The 19,468-nt window shown below is 35.4% G+C and overlaps 1 protein-coding gene across 3 annotated transcripts; it reads left to right on the top strand.

The window, feature by feature from the left end:
- The first annotated feature begins 5,957 nt into the window (after window positions 1-5,957).
- LOC103972742 (uncharacterized) lies at window positions 5,958-17,940 on the top strand. 3 transcript variants are annotated; one of them, XM_065087301.1, is made up of 11 exons: window positions 5,958-6,035; window positions 11,861-11,967; window positions 12,088-12,158; window positions 12,239-12,288; window positions 14,640-14,713; window positions 14,798-14,860; window positions 15,211-15,298; window positions 16,861-16,923; window positions 17,038-17,120; window positions 17,192-17,263; window positions 17,433-17,940. In XM_065087301.1, exons 2-11 carry the CDS (start codon window positions 11,936-11,938, stop codon window positions 17,530-17,532), a joined length of 696 nt encoding a protein of 231 aa, XP_064943373.1. In that variant the 5' UTR covers window positions 5,958-6,035; window positions 11,861-11,935; the 3' UTR covers window positions 17,533-17,940. The 3 variants fall into 3 exon arrangements, with proteins under 3 accessions (XP_064943373.1, XP_064943358.1, XP_064943368.1); XM_065087286.1 differs by having other exon boundaries at window positions 15,208-15,298; XM_065087296.1 differs by having other exon boundaries at window positions 5,980-6,035; window positions 11,839-11,967; window positions 15,208-15,298.
- Window positions 17,941-19,468: the final 1,528 nt, after the last annotated feature.

The following is a 19,468-nucleotide window of genomic DNA, read 5'->3' as shown; positions in this document are numbered from 1 at the left end:
CGCATGTTAAATTGTCCCTAAAAATAAGCTTGTTTGAATATATTTTTCAAAAAATGTCTCATCCTTTTCCGTTCTTCTATGGATTTGACTTCATCATTCTCCTTCGATTCAAAATGACATATTGAAGTACAACTCATTATCTTAACCTATCTTGAGTCAAACACCTCTGAAAAACAAAAAGGGGAAGAAAGGATTTTTTTTCTTCTTCCACAGCATGCCAGCGGTGGCACCGCCAGAACCGGCGGTAGCAGTGCCTGAGCGCTCGGGCGCTAGGCGGTGGCACCGCTCGGTTTGGTGGTGCCATCGCCCGAGACACCCTTTAAATACCGAAGGGTTAGGGCCGGCGGTGACACCGCCCCCAACCCGTGAAGGCCTCCCTCAAACTCTCCCAAAAAACTTCCTAACTCTCATTCTAACCTCTAGAAGTCTTGGAGAGAGATTCTTATTGGTCCAAGCTCTCCATTCTCCAAGAAACACTCCATAAGGTAAAATCTTTCCTTCCTCTTCTCATTGTTTTACCTACTCATTATAATTTCATTTTTTTTTTTTGATCTATCATCTTGTCTAGATAATAGCTCCTAAGAGATCAAAAGGGAAAAGGATTGAAGGAGATTCATATGACTACGATCTTTTTAAATCCAAAGAAGTAGCCCTTAGGTTTCCAAAATTCGAAACAAGATGCATCCATAAGGGTAAATACGTTGATCTCGATGAACTAGGAAACTTAGAACCCATTAGGTGGTTTGCTCATCTAGAGGCCCTACCTCTCCTACAAATAGATGAACCAATTTATCCTAGGTTAGTTAGGCTCTTTTATGCAAACTTATGGGTAGATAACGATAGCCTAAATACTTACCTTTTAGGAACACAAATTAGGATTTTTGATAGTACTATTTATGAACTAATTGGAATCACTGAAAAAGATAGGGGCTGCTATTTTAGAGGTAAATGAGATGTTAATATAATCAGAGCAACTTACACCGAAGCTGTCAAAACTATTTTTGCAAACTCGGACCTCGAAATAATGCCCAAGAGTTGCGAACACTTATTACCTTTTAACTCTAAAATTCTTCATCATATCATAACAAGCATACTATTCCCTAATCAATTTCATCTTGATGAAATGAGTCAAATAGAGATAAGCACCATGTATTGGATTATGACTGGTCAACATAACTGTTTTGGATACTCAATCCGGCAACACATGCAGGATATTATAGCTAAAGATACTATGTTGCCATATGGGGGGTTAATCACTAGATTTCTTCTTGCCCATGACATTTGTATCCCACCCGATGAAGAAATAATTCAAAGTGATAGATATAACATCATCAATAAAAATCTACTGAAAAGACTTAGGTGCACATTTAACAATGGAATATGGGTAAGGCAACCTAGAAGGACTGATCCTATTCCTCCACCAGTAGAATACCTAGAAACACCAATTCTTAGGGGAAATGAATCACCTCCTCCTAGTCCCTTTGACGCAGCACCTTCAGCTCCTGTTTCATCCTCTGAAGAACTCATTATGGCAGAACTATCTCAGATCAAATTCCAACAAGACCAACTCAAATCGCAGCAAGAACAAATTCAACTCTAGCAAATTGAAATTTTGAAGGAACTACGATAAATGAATCAAAAAATAGATGTTATGTATCAGCACTATGGATTACCTCCTAAGGATTAATTGATGTATCTTTTTATTCTGTTCTGTTTACTCTTAATATCAAGTTCGAAGCTTATCATCTTTTGAACGAAAACTGAACCTTCTTTTTAGATGTATTTTTAAAATTCTAGATATATGCTGATTTTTTTTAATGAATGCTGATTTTTTTTTCTGGATGAATGCTGATTTTTTTTTAAGATGAATTCTAGATAAATATTTTTGGCAAATTTGAATGATTAATCTTAATGTTGAATTATTTCTCTAATGATTTTATGATCACAAATTATGTGCTTCAAAGTCTCATCTCCTTTTTGTTGATGACAAAGGGGGAGAAAAGTGATGACTTGTACCATTTTGATAGGATGACTTATATGAATTGCAAAAGCTTGTGTGATACGAATGTCTTATATGCCTTGCAAAATCTTTGAGAATATCGCAAGATTGATTGATCATATTGAAAGCATGCCTTACATCTATATCATGAAATTCATGTTGAAAATCTTTATCTCCTGTCATAGTAAAAATCGTCCCTTATCATTCGACTTGAAAATGATTTTCATAAAAGTTTCGTATTTACTTATGCTTAATGAGAATAACGATAAGTTCAACGGTTAGAACTTATCGGTTTATGCTTGAATTCAATGGGATGAAATTCAAGTATTTTTATCTTCTCATAATATGACATATAGATATGGGGAGTTATGTTTAACTCCATCATCAATTGATTGTCATCATAAAAAAGGGGGAGATTGTTGAATCTCGGATTTTGATGATAAAATCAATTGATGGGTTAATTGATCTAATCCATATTATTGAGTTAAGTGTGCGGGATTAACTATGATAACCAGAAAACATAAAGCAAGAATACCGGAGTCAAGTTCGATGGACGTTTAAGAGTCCGAAGAATCGTCGGAGATGCTGCCGGAACCAACCGAGAAGAAATCAGGAACTTGTCGGAATTTTCGAAAGTTCGCCGAAGAGATCGTCGGAGGTTTGCGGAGATCACCGAGAAAGCTCGGCTACTCGTTGAAGTCGTCACAAGATCGGGAGCCTGCTGGGAGTCCGTCGGAAGAAATCCGAGGGCATATCGGAAGTCCGTCGGAAGTTCGTCGGAACAAGACTCGACGTTTGCGGTTGAAAACTTGCTTGGGATGTTTTTAGTTATGTAGTTCACATGTAATTAGGATTAGGATTAAAAGATAATCCTATATCCTGGTCAGGGGCCAACTGGGCCCAAAATTAGACTTGGTTTGGGCTAAATTTAAAGCCCAACCAGTGAACCGAAGGGTCTGGCGGTGGCACCGCCCAGCACCTGAGAGCCAGGCGGTGCCACCGCCTGGCTGGGCGGTGGCACCGCCAGCATTGGGAACCAAAGAGAATTCAAATTTTGGAGCCCAAATTTGAATCCTCTTGAGGCCTATAAATACCCCTTAATTCTCAGTTGTGATTATAACTTTTTGAGAAGTAATTGATTGAGAGAAAGGTCTTAGAAAAGTCTTAGCAAGTCTTGTTTTCAATTTGCTAGAGTGTTCACCTCCTTCTTTCTTGCTGAAAATTTGTAAGAGTGTGAACCGCTTGTAAAAGGTTGTAAGAGGGGTATTTGCCCTTCCTCTTCAAGAGATTTGCTAGTGGAAGGTGGGAGCCTCATCGAAGAGGGCCTCGCAAGTGGATGTAGGTCATTTGACCGAACTACTTTAAAATTGGCGTGATCTCTGGTTTACATTTTCTTATTGCTATTTACATTACTACAAACCTTCTTTCGTGCTTTATTTCCTCATTACCTTTGCTGCACACCTTTACGAACACGCGTTCAAGTTAAGCTTTTCAAGTTCGATTTTTATCGTATCAAAAGATTTGTCGAAACCAAAATTTTAATCCGCTGCACTAATTCACCCCCCCCCCCTCTTAGTGCCGCTCCGATCCTAACAGAAACAAGTTAATCTCAGCCCTTGATCGGTATCAGTTGAAATTTGATTATTACTAATCAATACAATTTAAAATAGTTAAAATTATAATTGCTTCACTTAGTATAAATTCTGTATCAGTCCATACGAGATTCCTAGGTTAGAACCATCCGATATGAGACGATTCATTTGTCTATTGAATATCATATCAATATATATTATTTGTACTATATCATTTCGGGTAACATGACGAACCTTAGTATTTTTGATTTTTTATCCTTTTTACGTGTGATAACATATCACTAATGTTTTCACCTTTCTAATAATTTTTTTTTTTTGTTCTCAATGGAGTATTGTACGATGATAAAATTTAGACGGCTAGGTTGACCCTTATAATCAGATATCACTTGAGTACAACACATGTCAAGAGGACGAGGTGCCAATAAAATTAAAAGAGGATGAGACTTAGTAGAGAGAGGTTCTCACTAGGTAAGGAGGAGTGAGAAAAGAAAAAAAAAAAAAAAAAAAGACAGTTAACAATGATGGTTAATAAAATATAAAAATAAAAGAAAAAAAAATCTGGTATAGCTATCGTGCAGTAAGCATACTGACCACCCAAAAGTCCCCGTACGGTAAGCTTAATTGCCTGGCACCGGTTGGCCATTGTACTGGTAAAGACTGGTCTGATCTGCTCGGTGACCAGAATTAAAATGATCGATCTAGACTACCGTGCGTACTTCAAATCTTTGACTTAGATTACTATGTACACAAGAATGATCGATGCACTGCTGCATGCTTTTCCTTGTAGTTCTTCTCTGAGTCCTATCCGTTTAATGCTTGTAGATAGTGAGTTGGTTCTACAATGTTTAATGCCTGCGCCACTTATATCATGATCCCCTCCCTTTATGCTGTTCATGATCTATAGCGCATGAAATGGTCCTCATTGCTAATTGGTATAGGATTCTTGAGCTATGAAGAAGAGAAGGTCTGGGCTGAACATGAATGAGCACATACTGCAATGTACACATGCAGATACTTACAAAATGCTTCTGTGAGGAAGAAAAATGTATCAGTGTTTCTGTTGATATGTTCATTTAGGGGTGGGTTTAATCGATCAGAGTGTATTACTCGGTAGTCTATCAAGGATGACTTAAGATCCCTTCTGATCAAAGCTCGAACTGATGAGAGCATGTGAACGAATGGCACGTTGGATGAAATGTCTACTTTTGTAATGCATGCAAAAAGATAAAAATATAAGAAACAAGTAGTGCAAGAATCTATAACTTTTAGAGATTAGCATGCGATGATTAATTAAGCCTCACGCACTTGTACAGAAAGAGAAAGTGTTGGTGTATGTGAATCCTCAACTCCAAGACATTGAACCTCCCCTCCCCACTGTCCAACAACAGTCCTGTGCTTACCTTTTAGAATCTGATGATTCCTTTCTTAATGCTTCTGTGATTTGGAAGGGAGGGAGGAGTTGGTTACGTGATTTGGAAGAATGATCTCTCTTTTATCTCCTTCCTCGCAGTTAAGATTTTTCATGATTTGCTTCTATGCTGAACTCTTAACAAAGATACCGTAGCTGCTAGTTCTATGCTGAACTCTTGATTTGCTTTATATAATTTTACTTAAAAAAAAAAGAAAAAGAGAGATTAGCATGCGATGAAATCAAAATCTTGGAAGCTTCTAGTACGTGAACTGTTATTTACAGTTAGTTAGTTAGTGAATGAGTGTGCAATCAGTGTAAAAGTGATCATTTTCTACAAGTTTGAAGATAAACGTTAGGTTATGATGTATGCTCAACTGTCGGTAGTGATGTCACTTGCAAATAGCTAAACTTTGTTGCAAGTCTTTCAATTTTCCTCTCTTACAATTAATTACCTCTTGCATTAGCTAAACTTTTTCGAGCCAAAAATAATAATTTTCCATCACAAAAAAAAAAAATAATTTTCCATCATCAAGATGAATCCAACCAATAATTATGACATGTTGTGTTTGCAGACGATTAAACACTCCTGATAGAGATCAGTAATTAGGGGGACACGACATCGTGTTTTTCCAGATTAATGGAATATCATGTGAAAATAAAATTATTTGTCACACTGTTTTGATTTGGTGGGGAACGATGTCACGTGATATGTGTGACATTTTTCACGGCAACCGGGAAGGTTCGCGCCGCGGTGGGGTGGTCATTCACCGTGATCTTGCTCGGGCCAAGGAACAGTGTGAATCGTGCATCCGTTTGGTCGAGCTATACCTTAAACTGCGGGTTCCACGCTATGTTGCGCACCTCATTCGTCTGTTTTCTGTATCCTGATCGTGGATGAACAGCTGAGACTCATCCATTGTTATCCACATAACAGAGTTGGAGTAGTCGAATTCAAGTTTATTATCACACGCCTTTAGGAGGCGGGTCGTCGGTCTCGAATCACCGCAACCCACATTCAGGCGCGCTGTCGGAGGTACGCACGCCGCGATCTCTCTCCTTGCAACCCCTGTCTTCGATCCAAGATCTTTATCTCTATTCTTTAGCTCAAATTTTGGGGAAATATAGTCCGGTTAGGGTTCTCAAAAGTTTTGCTTTTCCGACGCAAGGAATTGTTTCATTTTTGGGATCTAGTTAGATGCTTGTTCTCCCGGCTTGCTTTTTCTCTTTTTGAAAGGTTACGTTGGTGGCTTTGGCTGCGGCCTCCTTGTTCTTGGCCTTCTGCAAGAAGTAATCCGTTTTGTTTGTTTTGGAAAGCGATCTGCTTCGTTTTAATTTGTCATTCGAAATAGAAGACGAAGGTACTCATTAGGCGGTTTGAATGAGCAGCAGGAGACACGAAGGGGATATATGTCACCTTTTTGTTGCTCGATCAATTGATTCATCAATTTATATTTAGACCAAAAAAAAAAAAAAAATCGCCTGTTCGGTGTAGGGAGGACCTTTCAAATAAATCCTGCGCCATTAGAAAAAAACGAATTTTCTTTTTTAAATATTACACTGAATTGCGATAAGATGCTCTTATACGTATTCAAAGACTAGGTAAATACCAGGATGTCTCAGCAGAGACAATCTTGTATCATTTAACTGGTAGAACTATTGGTATCAGTTAGTTAAATTATTAAAATATAGGTAGCCTAGTGTAAGAGACACCCTCCAATGAGGTGTCTCCGAAGGGTCCATGTACAAAGCCTTAATCCTGCAAGCAAAGGGATTGTTTCTGAGAATTGGGAACCTCAAGTGGATGCCTACCTGAGCTAGAAAAGCTATGATAGAAGAGTGTTGGTCCGTAATGTAAATGCGGAAGATACTAATGATGTTAAAATCATGTACTAGTACAATGGTGAAAGTTTGACATAGTTTGGTTGAAGTTGATTCTTTACACCTGAAAATGAACTAGGATACACCCGTTCATGACAATTATCTATAAATATTTAAATTTTAATAATTAATTATCCTAAAATTTTATAAAAATATAAAACATGTTACTAATGACTTTAGAAAAATGACCTATTAGATTAGTGAAAATTTAAGATGGTTTGATGGAATTTGAAATTATTCTAAAATCCTACAAGAATAAACTAAAATACACTTGCCCATAGTTCCTATTTAAATTTTTTTTAAATTTTAATAATCAATTATTCTAAAATCCTACAAGAATAAAATATGTGTTACTCATGATGTTAAAATGCTATTATAGTAGATTGGTGAAAGTTTAAGATAGTTTGATTGAAGTTTGCCCAATGACACTTGAAAATGAATTAAGATACACTCGTTTATAGAACCTATCTAAAATATTTAAATTTTAATATTAATAATCTTTAAATCCATTAAAAATAAAAAGAATTATCAATGATGTTACTTGTTAGAATGATATTCTAGGAAATTGGTGAAAGTTTGAGATGATTTGGTTGAAGTTGACTTTGTTACAATTAACATGAACTAAAAGACACTCGTTGATAGAACCTATCGAAAAAAAAATTCAAAATTTGATAATTAATTATCATAATTTTTTTTAAAATATAAAAAAAAGATTACTAATTCTAATAGAATGATGTTCTAATAGAGTGGTGAAAGTTTGTGGTGGTTTGGTTGAAGTTGACCCTGTTGTAGCAAAACATAATTAAAATACAATCATTCACAAAACCTATCCATAAAAATCCAAATTTCGATATTTAATTATCATAAAATCTTATAAAAATAAAAAATGTGGTACTAATGTTGTTAGAATGATTACCTCGTAGATTGGTGAGAGTCTGAACTGGTTTTCTTAAAGTTAACCTATTATACTTGGAAATAAACTAAAATACACTCGTTTATAGAACCTATCCAATTTAGAATTCTATAGGCGAGTGTCTTTCAGTTTAAAATCGAGTGTTTTTTGGCCAATTTTTTGTCTAAAACATTTTAAACTTATAAATCTGTGCTTATGATTGTGATACTCATTCATATAATTTTTTTATTTTTTGAGGATTTTAGAAGAATTATAATTTGAATTTTAGAAGTATTTTTGGTGGAGGCGGAGGGTGTAGAAGGGGGAGAAGGAGGAGGAGGAGGGGCAGAAGGAGAAGAGTGATGAGAGTGAGGAGGATGAGGGGGAGGAAGAGGCGATCGAAAAGGAGGAGTGAGAGGAAGTGAATGCGGCAGCAGCTGAGGAGCGGTAATTTGGAAAGCACATCTCTACCAGATTGGTTCAACAGAAAAGAACTAGATTAGAGTGGTTTACCATGAATTCTGCATTGGTTCAGAAATTATTTAACCTAAAGAATGAGAGCATTTTCATCCAAATTGGAAACTAAGGGTACCCTCATGTAAAAACGATTATGAAGGACGTCATCTGGTAAAAAAACCAATAGTGAAACTTTTTCTGTTAAATTGTCCTTTAAAATTTCTCTTTTCTTCTGTACATGTGAACTTTAATCACTTGATATTTTCTCCTTTTTCCAACAATTAGAAACTGCCTTAAGTAGGTTATGTCATATTTGATATGATATGTTTCCTTGCACATAATTCAAATTTAGGAAACATCTGAATTTGCTTCCGTTCTTGTGCAAATGTAATTAGGCAAGAGATTAAGAAGATCTAATTAGGTTTTTACCTTATTAGACTTAATATGTTTCCTTAACTATAATCTAAAATAAGGAAATAATTAAAATATATTCCTTCAATGGTGCAATAAGTTAGGAATATGGTTAATTAATTAATCCAAAAAATCAATTTTCTTCTCTTTCCTTAAGGAAGCCTTTCTCATCTCCTATATAATGCTGGTAAGACCCCTCTTCTGTTCAACACTTGGGTCAAAAGGAGTCTGATAACGAGAGATTATAGGAAGAAGAGGGATCAACATCCAAAAGGAAGGTAACTTTTTTCAAGTAGCGGATTTTAAATTTGTTTTATTTTTTACAATTGATTGGGATAAAAATTAAGGATTCATGTCAATTAAAAATTAAGGATTTTAATTTTGTTTATTTGCAAATTTTAATTTTGTTAATTGGATCAAATTAGCTAGTGTTTAGATCAGTTAAGGGTTGCAGTGGGATTGACACCTCCTGATTTTATGATTTAACAAATTAAAAAGCCTTGTTTGAAGTGATGTTATGAAATTTGAGAATAATTACTAGTTTTTAAGTTTAAATAAAGTTTGACATTGAAGTTGAAGTTGATGATATTAATATGATCATTACCATGAGATATATGTTGTTATGGTAAAATATCCATTGTAGAAGTGCCCCCTATGACCCTTGTGAAAGGAGCTACGAGTCCATGTGTAGAGCCACTAGTAGGTTGAATCTTTCATGCCATATACAAGCATGATCTATCATGATATTTTTCTTATGTGGTCTCCCTCGATGCATGCATGAACAAATGACAATAATGAAAATGAATAATTATGATATAAGATTATGAGGATTAAATTTCACTTTCTTTTACTTTTGAGGGCAGGCAAGCCAATAGTGGTACGATAATTTCCTTTGAAGTTTAGCAGACCATTAGACCTGACAGCTAGATGGTTTTTTAATCCATTTTTAGGAGAAAAGTGTTCTCATATTGATAGATGAAGGATTTTATTTCATCTCCTGTTGGGAGTGCAATATAAGTTCTCTCCATCCATTATAAGAAGAATATAGAATCCATCTTATGTGGAGGATGTCTCTTTATTTGTTGTTGGGAGTGTGCATTATTGGATGTCTGATGTACACCTATGTTGTATGTGATGATTATTCAATAATTGTGTATATAATTGAGATTTTGTTTAATATATAAGAATTATTGTTGCTTATAATAATTCATAATTTCTTATTTGTTAGTTTGCTAAAGAATTGATTTACTTTAATTTTATATAAAAGTATTATTATATAATGATTGAAAATATTACATTAGTATTGAATATTATTTTTATGATTTTTTGAAGGTTCCTTCTCAACATGATTGCTTATATGTTTTTGTTTTACATTTATTTTTAGAGTAATTTCCTCACTTGTATTAGATTTGAGACTTAGGCGAACAAGAATTCTTTATTGTTGAGTAGCATTGCTAAGAAGATTCGATGAAGGTTCACTTTACCGATCTGAATCGGTGTACCGATTGATCGGTGGTATAGTACATGTTGCTTTGTACCAACGTAACATGTGTCGGTACGGTGGGTGTATTAACAATATGAAAAAATGGTCGAAAATACCTCCAAAATTTTTTCAAAAATGAAAAAAATAGATTAGGGTTTTTAAATTAAAAATAAATATAATTTTAGTATAATTTTAGCAAACATAATCTAAATTAGAAAATAAAAGTGGCATATATCTTTTTTGGGCTTTAAAGAGTAGCTTTTTGGTATATTTCAAGTCGTTCTTCCATTGATATTGAATTATCTATAAAGAAATGATTTGAATTGTTAGATTATTTGTTAAACAACTTAAATTTTTAGATTTAAAAAAATTAAGTAATCGATTGATAGATATACTTGGTTCTACTAGTAAAAAGAATGATGGTACTCCACGAGCAATGGATTGGGGTTCTTGATCCTATGTATCCGTATATCAATTTGATAATGTTTGTCAGACCCAATCCTGGGAGAAGAGAGAGGTCGTCGCTGAATTATATATATATATATATATATATATATATATATATATATATATATATATATATATATATATATATATATACCGAGTGGTATATAATTTCGTACCGTATTGAATGAACGTCAAAACTTTGGTATGGTACGAAATTGCATACCTTGATTGATACACCATTTGCCAATGGTGCATCAATGTGGTGATGGTCATAGTTTGTTCATCGTGAACCACACGTATCCGAGGTGACTCTCGAGGTAATTATGATTGTGGCATGTATTGTTGTGGAGCATGGAGCATATCCGAAATTCTACTTTCGCCATTAATTTCTTGCTTCCCATCATAAGATCGATCACCATAATTCTACTTGGAGAAGAATGACTAATTATCACTGTATTACTACTTGGAGAAGAATGACTAACTATCACGTTGAGCTTCCTGATTTGAATCTTGGGTGGCATATGTAAAATATTTTTTCTCGGCCTATACACCACCCTCAAACTATGTAGATGGGACCATCGACTCTTCGATGTCGTTGCCATTGTCAATCGAGGCATTGTCGTCCACGTCGTTGCCATGTCCTTGGATCGGATGGGTTGTTGAATGTAATTAAGAAGTTGTTTACAAACCTTTGATCAGAGAGTTCTTCCTCTTAGGTGTTAATCTTCTCTAATTAGCCTCCCAAGCTTGATTTGATCTACAAATTGTAGCATTGTGAAGTCTTAAGAGCATGCAAATGTGAGAATGAGAGGAAGTGAGTGAGAAAGAGATTGAGAGAGTATAAGAGTTTGAGAGAGTAAAAGAGAGTGAAAGAGAGGGAGGAAAGGGTTTGAAAACCCTTTCAAATGGAACTGGCCGTTAGAAAGGGTCTGATTTGAGCCATCCATCGGTGATGGTCGAAATCTGACTATTACTGATCAGTACAAGTTGATAACAGTCGGATTTCGACTGTTACTAAGCGGTACAAGCCCGTATCAGACGATACAAAGACTTTTAGTACATACCACCTCATTCAGGATGGTTCGAGTACCGGTCTCTTATCGAATTGGTACACACCGCTCATACCGGTCAGTATACCATGGTATGGCAAATCCTAGATTCAGTTAATAAAATTTGTTATTGAAATGATGTTTCATGCATGGCACAATTTTCTTATTACAAAGTTAGTGCATATTGGGGGGTGACATTAGATATCTTTCTATTTATCAGCACTCTGCTTACATCCCTACAGAAAAGGTTTGCACAGTGTGCACCGCACTTCTTGACAAAGATAATAGGCCTTCCTACTTGTGTGCTCTAAGTGAAGATGAAGTTTCTGGAATACACTCCGCTGGACAGGTGCTTCCCAAAATTTTGATGGAGATTCTCAGGGTTTCAAGCAACTAAATATATATGATAAAATATCTATGATTATCATGTTATCTTACCAAGCTTTGATGCTTATTATGTCTTGTGCAGCATAAATCTTTTCCTTGATCATCTAAACCTTGGAGAGAGTATCATCAAAGGCAACCTTGAAGCCTTTTCGTGTAAGTTTATATGCAATTTAGTTACTTGACCATTGGTATTGATTGATGCAAAAAATTATGCCTTTCCTTGTGTTATTCAGGTAAGCAAACTGGGACAGACAGAAAGCTCTCTTTTAGCTTAGAGCAAGAGGTACTAGAATATTCAAGATGCTAAAACTTGCAAGAAATTGATAATTCTTTTTAGTTGTCTTGAATATCATAAATCCATGTATGATATCCTACTGAAATAATAAAGAACATGAATATCTTATTTTGCTAATGAGAACTTTTCATAATTCGTATTTTTATTCACATGATAAATACACCTGATGACAAGATGTAGTTGGTGTTGCCAACCAGTATAAACAGGATTTTTTGACATGTTTCTGTTTCTTGAATTCAATTTGCCAATTTGTGATGCTTCTGTGGTGGTAATCTCATTACTTGCTGGTTCTTTGTTCGTTGAGTGCCTTTTCTTGCTACTCAACCATTCTCAATTGAATAAGTCCAACTTAAAGGAGCCACAAGACGTGTTCAAGTAATTAGCTAAGATTATGTTTCTTCACTGATGTTTGGACTATCCATTTGAACTAGATTCATTACTTATGTAGTTTGGTTCAGGTTCCAGTGGGTCATGCTGGTAACTTGTATTATTTACTCCTTTGGAAGTTATTATCTTTTCTTGCTTGGACCTGTCTTCCTTTTGTATGATCTGTCTATGATTTTTCTCTTCCAGAAGCTTGTATAACTGATGTTTAATTTCTGGTAGTCTGCTTGTTTAATGATGAGCTAGCCTCTTTAAATACATTCTGTAAGCACAGAAACACTTGGCTAACAGTATGGTTGTGATGCATCATTAAGTTCTATTTTTCATAGAGTTGCCAATTACAGTGGGCTGGGCCCTTTGATTTTGTGTTGACCAGAAGTATGTAACCTTAACCAAACTTTTCAGATCAAGTTACTTATGTTATATACTTGGGGATAAGGTATTGGGTGCTTTTCATTATCCATCAAACACCAAGGATGAAAAACCTCAGCTTCATATTATCTATACCAAGGTTCGCAATACTGTACCGTACCGGTATTTCGACCTGGGCTCGGTACCGGTACGGTACGGTATATTGAGCGGTACATTTGGGTGTATCGAGTACTGTAGCACCGGTACAGTGCTACACTAAACTGCTACAGTGCTAGAGTACCTCGGAACGGTAACAGTCGGTCCGCGTACCGAAAACCTGTCGGACCGATACGTACCGCCCGTACCGGGCGGTACGGCTCGGTACGGCAGACCCTGATCTATACCATTAATCATAATGATGAAGGGATAGAATATCACCTAGTTAGATAGAAATATTCTATATAAATCCATTTATTCAGGTTATGCTGGTTATGTCTGCTTTGGTTTGGTCTTGGAGTCAACCCTAACCTTAATGTCTGAGCCAGGTTGAGAAATCGAAACCCTGACCTGCCCAAAATGCAAAATGCATTTAGACCAACTCAACCTGATTCATTGATTGGGTTTGGACCTAGTCAAAGTTGGACCCAATCCGTAGCCTTTTTTTTTCGCTTCTATGTAAGTTAATCAAACATATGTGGTACATTAACAGTGCTAAAATCTAAGTATATGGAGAGGATCAAGTGAGCGTATATTTATAATTGATCTGTCAGGTCTGAGAGGCAAAACCGAAACTTACCTATTCAGTATTGGGCCTGATGCAATTCCCCCCACCTGAAACCCAATTTGAATGGAGTAACTGGCTGAAGATTATTTCCCAGTTTCAGACTATTTTGAAAAAAAATATATGTGAAAATTTCAGTTGCAGCCAATCCATTATTGAAGTTATAGAAACAATCAGCTGGTACTTGCCTCCCTGGACTGGATTGTTTGATCCAATTAGCAGGGCCTGAAAACCGAAACTAAATTTGACTTGGACTTGGACCAACATTGACATCCAAGTGATGAACTGAATCAGGTGAACCCAAGGGTTCAAAACATCACACGATAAATAAAGTTGACTCATTTAAACCCTAATACAACAAACAACCTGATTCACGAAGTACATAAACAATTGCTCTTTCTTGTGGTCTGGGACAGGTCATAAAATAATAGAAACTGTTGCTTTTGTTTTAGACATAATTAACCGACTAGGAAACTTGTGTTGCACTTGTGTCATTTCTTATTTGTTGCATTTCTGATTTGTTCTTTGTTAGATGGGCTGTTGAAAGCTGTCACAATTATTGCATTTAAGTTCTGAAGAAGTTATTAGAGTCCAGAATACTGTCCCATTCTATGATATATTTTCCTCTTTTTTGATGATGGGAGTCATGGACATGTTTTCTGATCTTCAAAACATAAAAAGTATTCAGCTCTTGCTAAGATTGTGATTGCCAAATGTTTTACAGTTATTTTGCAGCTGACTCATTCATTAGATTAACATATTTACTGGTTGATGCTTCTCTGTTCATGTAAATTATTTAGTTAACTTGGTTTTTTTAGTACAGATTCTTGATTATCTTGAACAATCTTTTGATAGCGATTCACATTTGCCAGTGGAGTACTTGATTAGTAGATCAAGGTAGTGAGGCACTTTGCAAATTTTACAAAGTTAGAAAATGAATGTATGGCAATCTGATTTTCTTCTCTTTACTGGATAATGCAGTCGGAAGACACTAATATATTTGGTTCTTACGCTCAGTCACATGTATCCAGATTATGATTTCAGGTAACTGTGCTTCTATAACAGACCAATAGTTGTACTCGCAAGAGGAAGAGAGGGTCCTGGGTAATGTCAATGTCAGCTTGTCCCATGAGGAAGCGGCATGACAACCCGCTTATAGTACCCTTTCTATCCAGAATTGGGAGTGTTGTCAATTGGTTTGACAGACGGTTAAAACCGTTGCTCAGCGAGCTGAGAGTTCAAGTCTCTCCATTTCCCTAGAACTTTGATTACCATTTTCAATATTTGCTCTTTTGGAGTTTGCTGTTCCCACCTTCCCCTGTTGCTTAATTGTGGTCACAGTGCAGTTTCATAATTATTTAACATTCTATTATGAATATATGTCAACTTAGCAGTGCAGTGCGATCCCACCTGTATTTCAGAGAGGAAGAATGGGATAATTTCAAGCAAATATATGACATGTACTTGTTCGAAGCAGCTAGAGTATGTTCCTGCCCTTGCATATCTTTTATCAATTGGAGGTGACAATCATGGTTTTCTTTTTGTTGATGTCTTCATAGTATCTCCTCTCTCTGGTTATGCACATGTGTATTTTTTACATGTTAAAATAACTTGGTAATTTTGCATCATGTCTACTCATAATGACAAGGGTTAGGGAAATCATGAGCAACATAAATAAATTCTAGGTTTTTTCCCCTTAGCCAGTAACTATTTACTCGAATGACTTCAGATGGTGGCAATTACTTCCAGAAGCACTAGGTTTATATTGTTTGAAACATCCAGTAATATAAGTTCAACTTGTTCGGAATGTTATTTTTTACTATATTGTTTGACTGAAATTGTTGAATGTGTACTGTTGTTAGATAATCATGTAATACAGCTGTTGTATGCTTTTCTTCTGTTGCCTATTATAATTCTGGTGGTGGATGGGGCAGCATGATTTCTTTATTTCCTTGTTTCTTGTAAGATTTTCCTGAAAAAGGAATTTAACATGTCTGCTGTACTTGTACATAAATTTGGAAAGATAAAAAACATTTTTAATTCAGAAAAGAGTTTTTAGTCTTCATCTTCATTTTGATCCTTTTTTTTCTATTTTTTATCTCTGTAAATCTTAGTAGTCATTTATCTATTCAAATTTAAAGATTCTCTACTTTCTTTTTGTTGTTCATAATTTGTCAAATGGTAGTGGTGGCAGAATGTTAGTATTTTGGTGAGGTTAATGGAGTTGCAGGTGGCGATAGTAATGATCGCAGTAGTGGTGTTACTATGTTGTTGTTAGTGGTGGTTGAAAAGGTGGTATAGTAATGGTAGCATGGTGGCACTGGCGATGATTATAACAATGATGGTGATGGTTGGGGTAGTGGAAGCAATGTTTGAGCAATATAATGTTGTTATGGGTGGTGGCAGTGGCTGCAATGTCATCGTGAAGGCAGTGAAACAGTGATAGTAGCAAATTGGCGGGGCTTGTCAACAATGGTTGTAACAATAATAATAATGCTAGTTATGCTATACTTGTGGTGGCAGCGACAGTGGTGTGAGTGGAGGAGAGGTGGTGGCGGCAACTGCAATGCTGGCAACTACATCAGTGTTTGTGATGCTAACAATTTGATATCGTAGTAGAGGTTGGGTGGCAATGGTGCTGGTGAAGGCAGTAACTATAGTGGCGATGACAAAGATATAATAGTACTGTTCTGTTAAGGGAGACTGGTAAACGTGTGGTGCTATGGTGGTGATGGAAATAATAGTGAAGTTGATTGCCATGATGATTACAAAAGCTGGTTTAATCTAGTATACAAATTTTCAAGATAAAAATTGGAAAAAACAGATTTCTAAGAGGAAAAATCCACTTAGTTTGTGAGCTCTTATTTTTATAGTTTTCTGTTTTCTTAAAAATAGTCTGAGACTTTTTTTTTTGTGTAAACATGCTCAGCAGTCTGTCGCGCACTTTTGGCGTGATTGTTATTTGTTTAAAATCTAAATTCGATTGTATTTCCATAGTTCATGTGCATGCTCTTTTATGTCTATATGAAATATTTGGGTTTCAGGAGTGGGCTACTGCAAACGGGGGTAGTTCCTTTATAGACATCTTGACAAATGCCATTGATGAGGTGGAAATTTCACTCATTTGAGTTTGATATTGATGACTGTGACCAGGGTTAATGTTGTTATCTCTCTCTCTCTCTCTCTCTCTCTCTCTCTCTCTCTCTCTCTCTCTCATGCAGGTTGTGAAAATAAAGGACTGTGAAATCTACAGCTACAATCCAGATTTTGATGGAGACCACCCATTTTTGGAGAAAGGAGCAATGTAAGATCCTCTTAACTGCAACAAATAGTCATGTACTTTGGTTTATCTAACATGGGATTAATGCGGTGCAGATGGGCGTTCAACTTTTTCTTCTACAATAGGAAGCTGAAGCGTGTTGTCAGCTTCCGATGCTGTTGTTTCAGGTGAGTTGTCAAGTTCTGTGCCTCGAGTGAAGTATATTCCTATTATACCATTCTTATATTTCATTACGCTATATAATAAATTCTTAAAGTAAGTTCTTTCCTAAAATTCTTGCAATGTATCTATTACTTCCATTGTGTGACTAAATCATTCAAATTATGTTATTTGCAGCAAACTCGCTGCGGAGGAGTTTCTAGGTAATGATGTGTTGAGAGAGGAAGAGGAAGAGGAAGAGGAAGAGGAAGATTTGCTGGACGACATGGAGATATGACTGGTGGCAAGCACTGTCGGCATCGATGACTTGTATGATGTAACATACGATATGTTTAGGTGGTAGGGCAAGCATGGTGGTTCCAGTTTCACTTTTGTTGTACATGATCTGTGTCTACAACATACATATATCAGGCTGTTTTTCTTCCTGTTACACATCTCTATACCAGAATGTCACGAAATAGAGAACTGTGGTAGGCTGTAGAATGTCTTAATGTTTCTTAATTCTCCAGATAGAAATTGATAAAATGATTTGTATATCGGAAGCCCTAGCTGGGACATTATGGTTTTGTTGTGGGCATGCATGTAGGTGCTTCAAATAGTTGGGACGCTAAGACTTTGTTGTTGCTAAATGGAAGCATGAACTTGCACAATATCTGAAGGGGAAATCTGTACTTGTGTTTTCTTATTCTTGGTTGTGTTGTAGATGACATCTGGAAAGCTAAATCATTGAGAGAATGTTGTTACTGGTAGATAGAACCCTAGATTCTCAATCCTTGCCTAATGTTATTTTCGGAATATGGTGTAGATTTGCTTCGTGCTCTATGGCTATGGTGCTTGAAGCACTCTTTTGTAGTGTGGCTTGCTACATGTCTTTGGTTCGTCTCCATCTATCAAGAACTAGAAAGAAATAAAATCTGAGGCTTTTGTTGTTAGTCGGAATAAATTTGTGAAGCGGAAAAGTAATATATTGTTTCCTTAATTAAAAAACAAAAGTATTTTATTTATAATTTTAGAAAAATTTGGTAAGGAACTTTTAGTATACCTTAACAAATATAGGATGGTTGGTTTTAGAAGCGTGAACCTGCTGTTGGGTCCAGCCCGTAGGTGGGCTTGGCCCGATCGATTTCGGCAGTGAACCCAAATATGATGCATTAACAGAACATACAAAAAAAGAGAGAAGGAAATGGAGATTGCACAACGAGGGGTGTGCGAGTAGATGCTGCGAACGAAAGAAACTGTAGCGGACGGTAAAGAAAAGAGAGAGAAGGTTAAAGTTGTGAGGTTTTTGCTACAATCAATGAAAGTTCGTCGGTTTTGATCTAAATTTTATGTGAAACCTATTTTTCTGTTATACCTATTTCAGTATAAATTTTATCCTCTTTAAGATATTTTTCTGTTATACCTATTTTGATAGATCTAATTTTTTTTTATTAAATTTATTTATGATAATGATGATATGTTATTGTTGAGCCAAGATATGTGTTCTTAATGTTACTGTGAATCTTTAGTTATTTTGAAAAAAATTATTTTAAACATGTTATCATTATTGATGATAGTGGATGTTTGAAGTAGACTACAGTCCCATTGTATTTCTCGCATTAGGTTTTCTATGTAAAAATTTAGTGTCTCACTTTTTGATTAATTCATTGGTTTGGTGTTTATGCTACCCTGATTAATATTTATATTTAATAATAAATTAATATTTTGATGAGAAACCCATTTTGATAAAAAAAAAATATTTCGCTATAATAGTTTTTTTCAGTTTCATAAAGCTAACAAATGAAGCTTTGGGCTAGCCATTATTCATCAAGAAAGACATCCAAAATTCGAATTATAAGCTGAATAAGAAATCTTCTTAATTTTTTTTCACTTATGAAAAGGTGTTAATCAAATACTTTAAATCTATTTGAGAGCAAATTCTTTGGAGATAATTGATAGAAGAGACTCTCTTAATTATATATATATATATATATATATATATATATATATATATATATATATATATATATATATATATATGTATTCTAGAAATCAAATACTTTAAATCTATTTGTTAACACCTTACACTTATGAAAATGTATTAATCAGTTTTTATTTACGATGAATGAAGGATTTGTTAGTATTGTCAATCTGCTTTTCTATCCGATCCATCCTATCGCCTACTTGCGAACGATGTAAGGTTCCTCGTATTTGATCGATGAACTATTGTCAAC

This window comes from Musa acuminata, chromosome BXJ1-2 (assembly GCF_036884655.1).
Source record: "Musa acuminata AAA Group cultivar baxijiao chromosome BXJ1-2, Cavendish_Baxijiao_AAA, whole genome shotgun sequence".
NCBI classification, from domain to species: Eukaryota; Viridiplantae; Streptophyta; class Magnoliopsida; order Zingiberales; family Musaceae; genus Musa; species Musa acuminata.
The sequence above is the reverse complement of the archived record's forward strand: the minus strand, read 5'-3'. Positions and strand labels throughout refer to the sequence as shown.

What these genes read in the sequence shown, in the direction of transcription:
- LOC103972742 (XM_065087286.1), top strand. Translation starts at nt 11,936, where the DNA reads ATGAAGTTTCTGGAATACACTCCGCTGGACAG. An exon ending in CTTTTAGCTTAGAGCAAGAG is followed by an intron (nt 12,289 to 14,639) that starts GTACTAGAATAT and finishes TTTTTAGTACAG; the next exon opens with ATTCTTGATTATCTTGAACA. An exon ending in TGACAAATGCCATTGATGAG is followed by an intron (nt 16,924 to 17,037) that starts GTGGAAATTTCA and finishes TCTCTCATGCAG; the next exon opens with GTTGTGAAAATAAAGGACTG.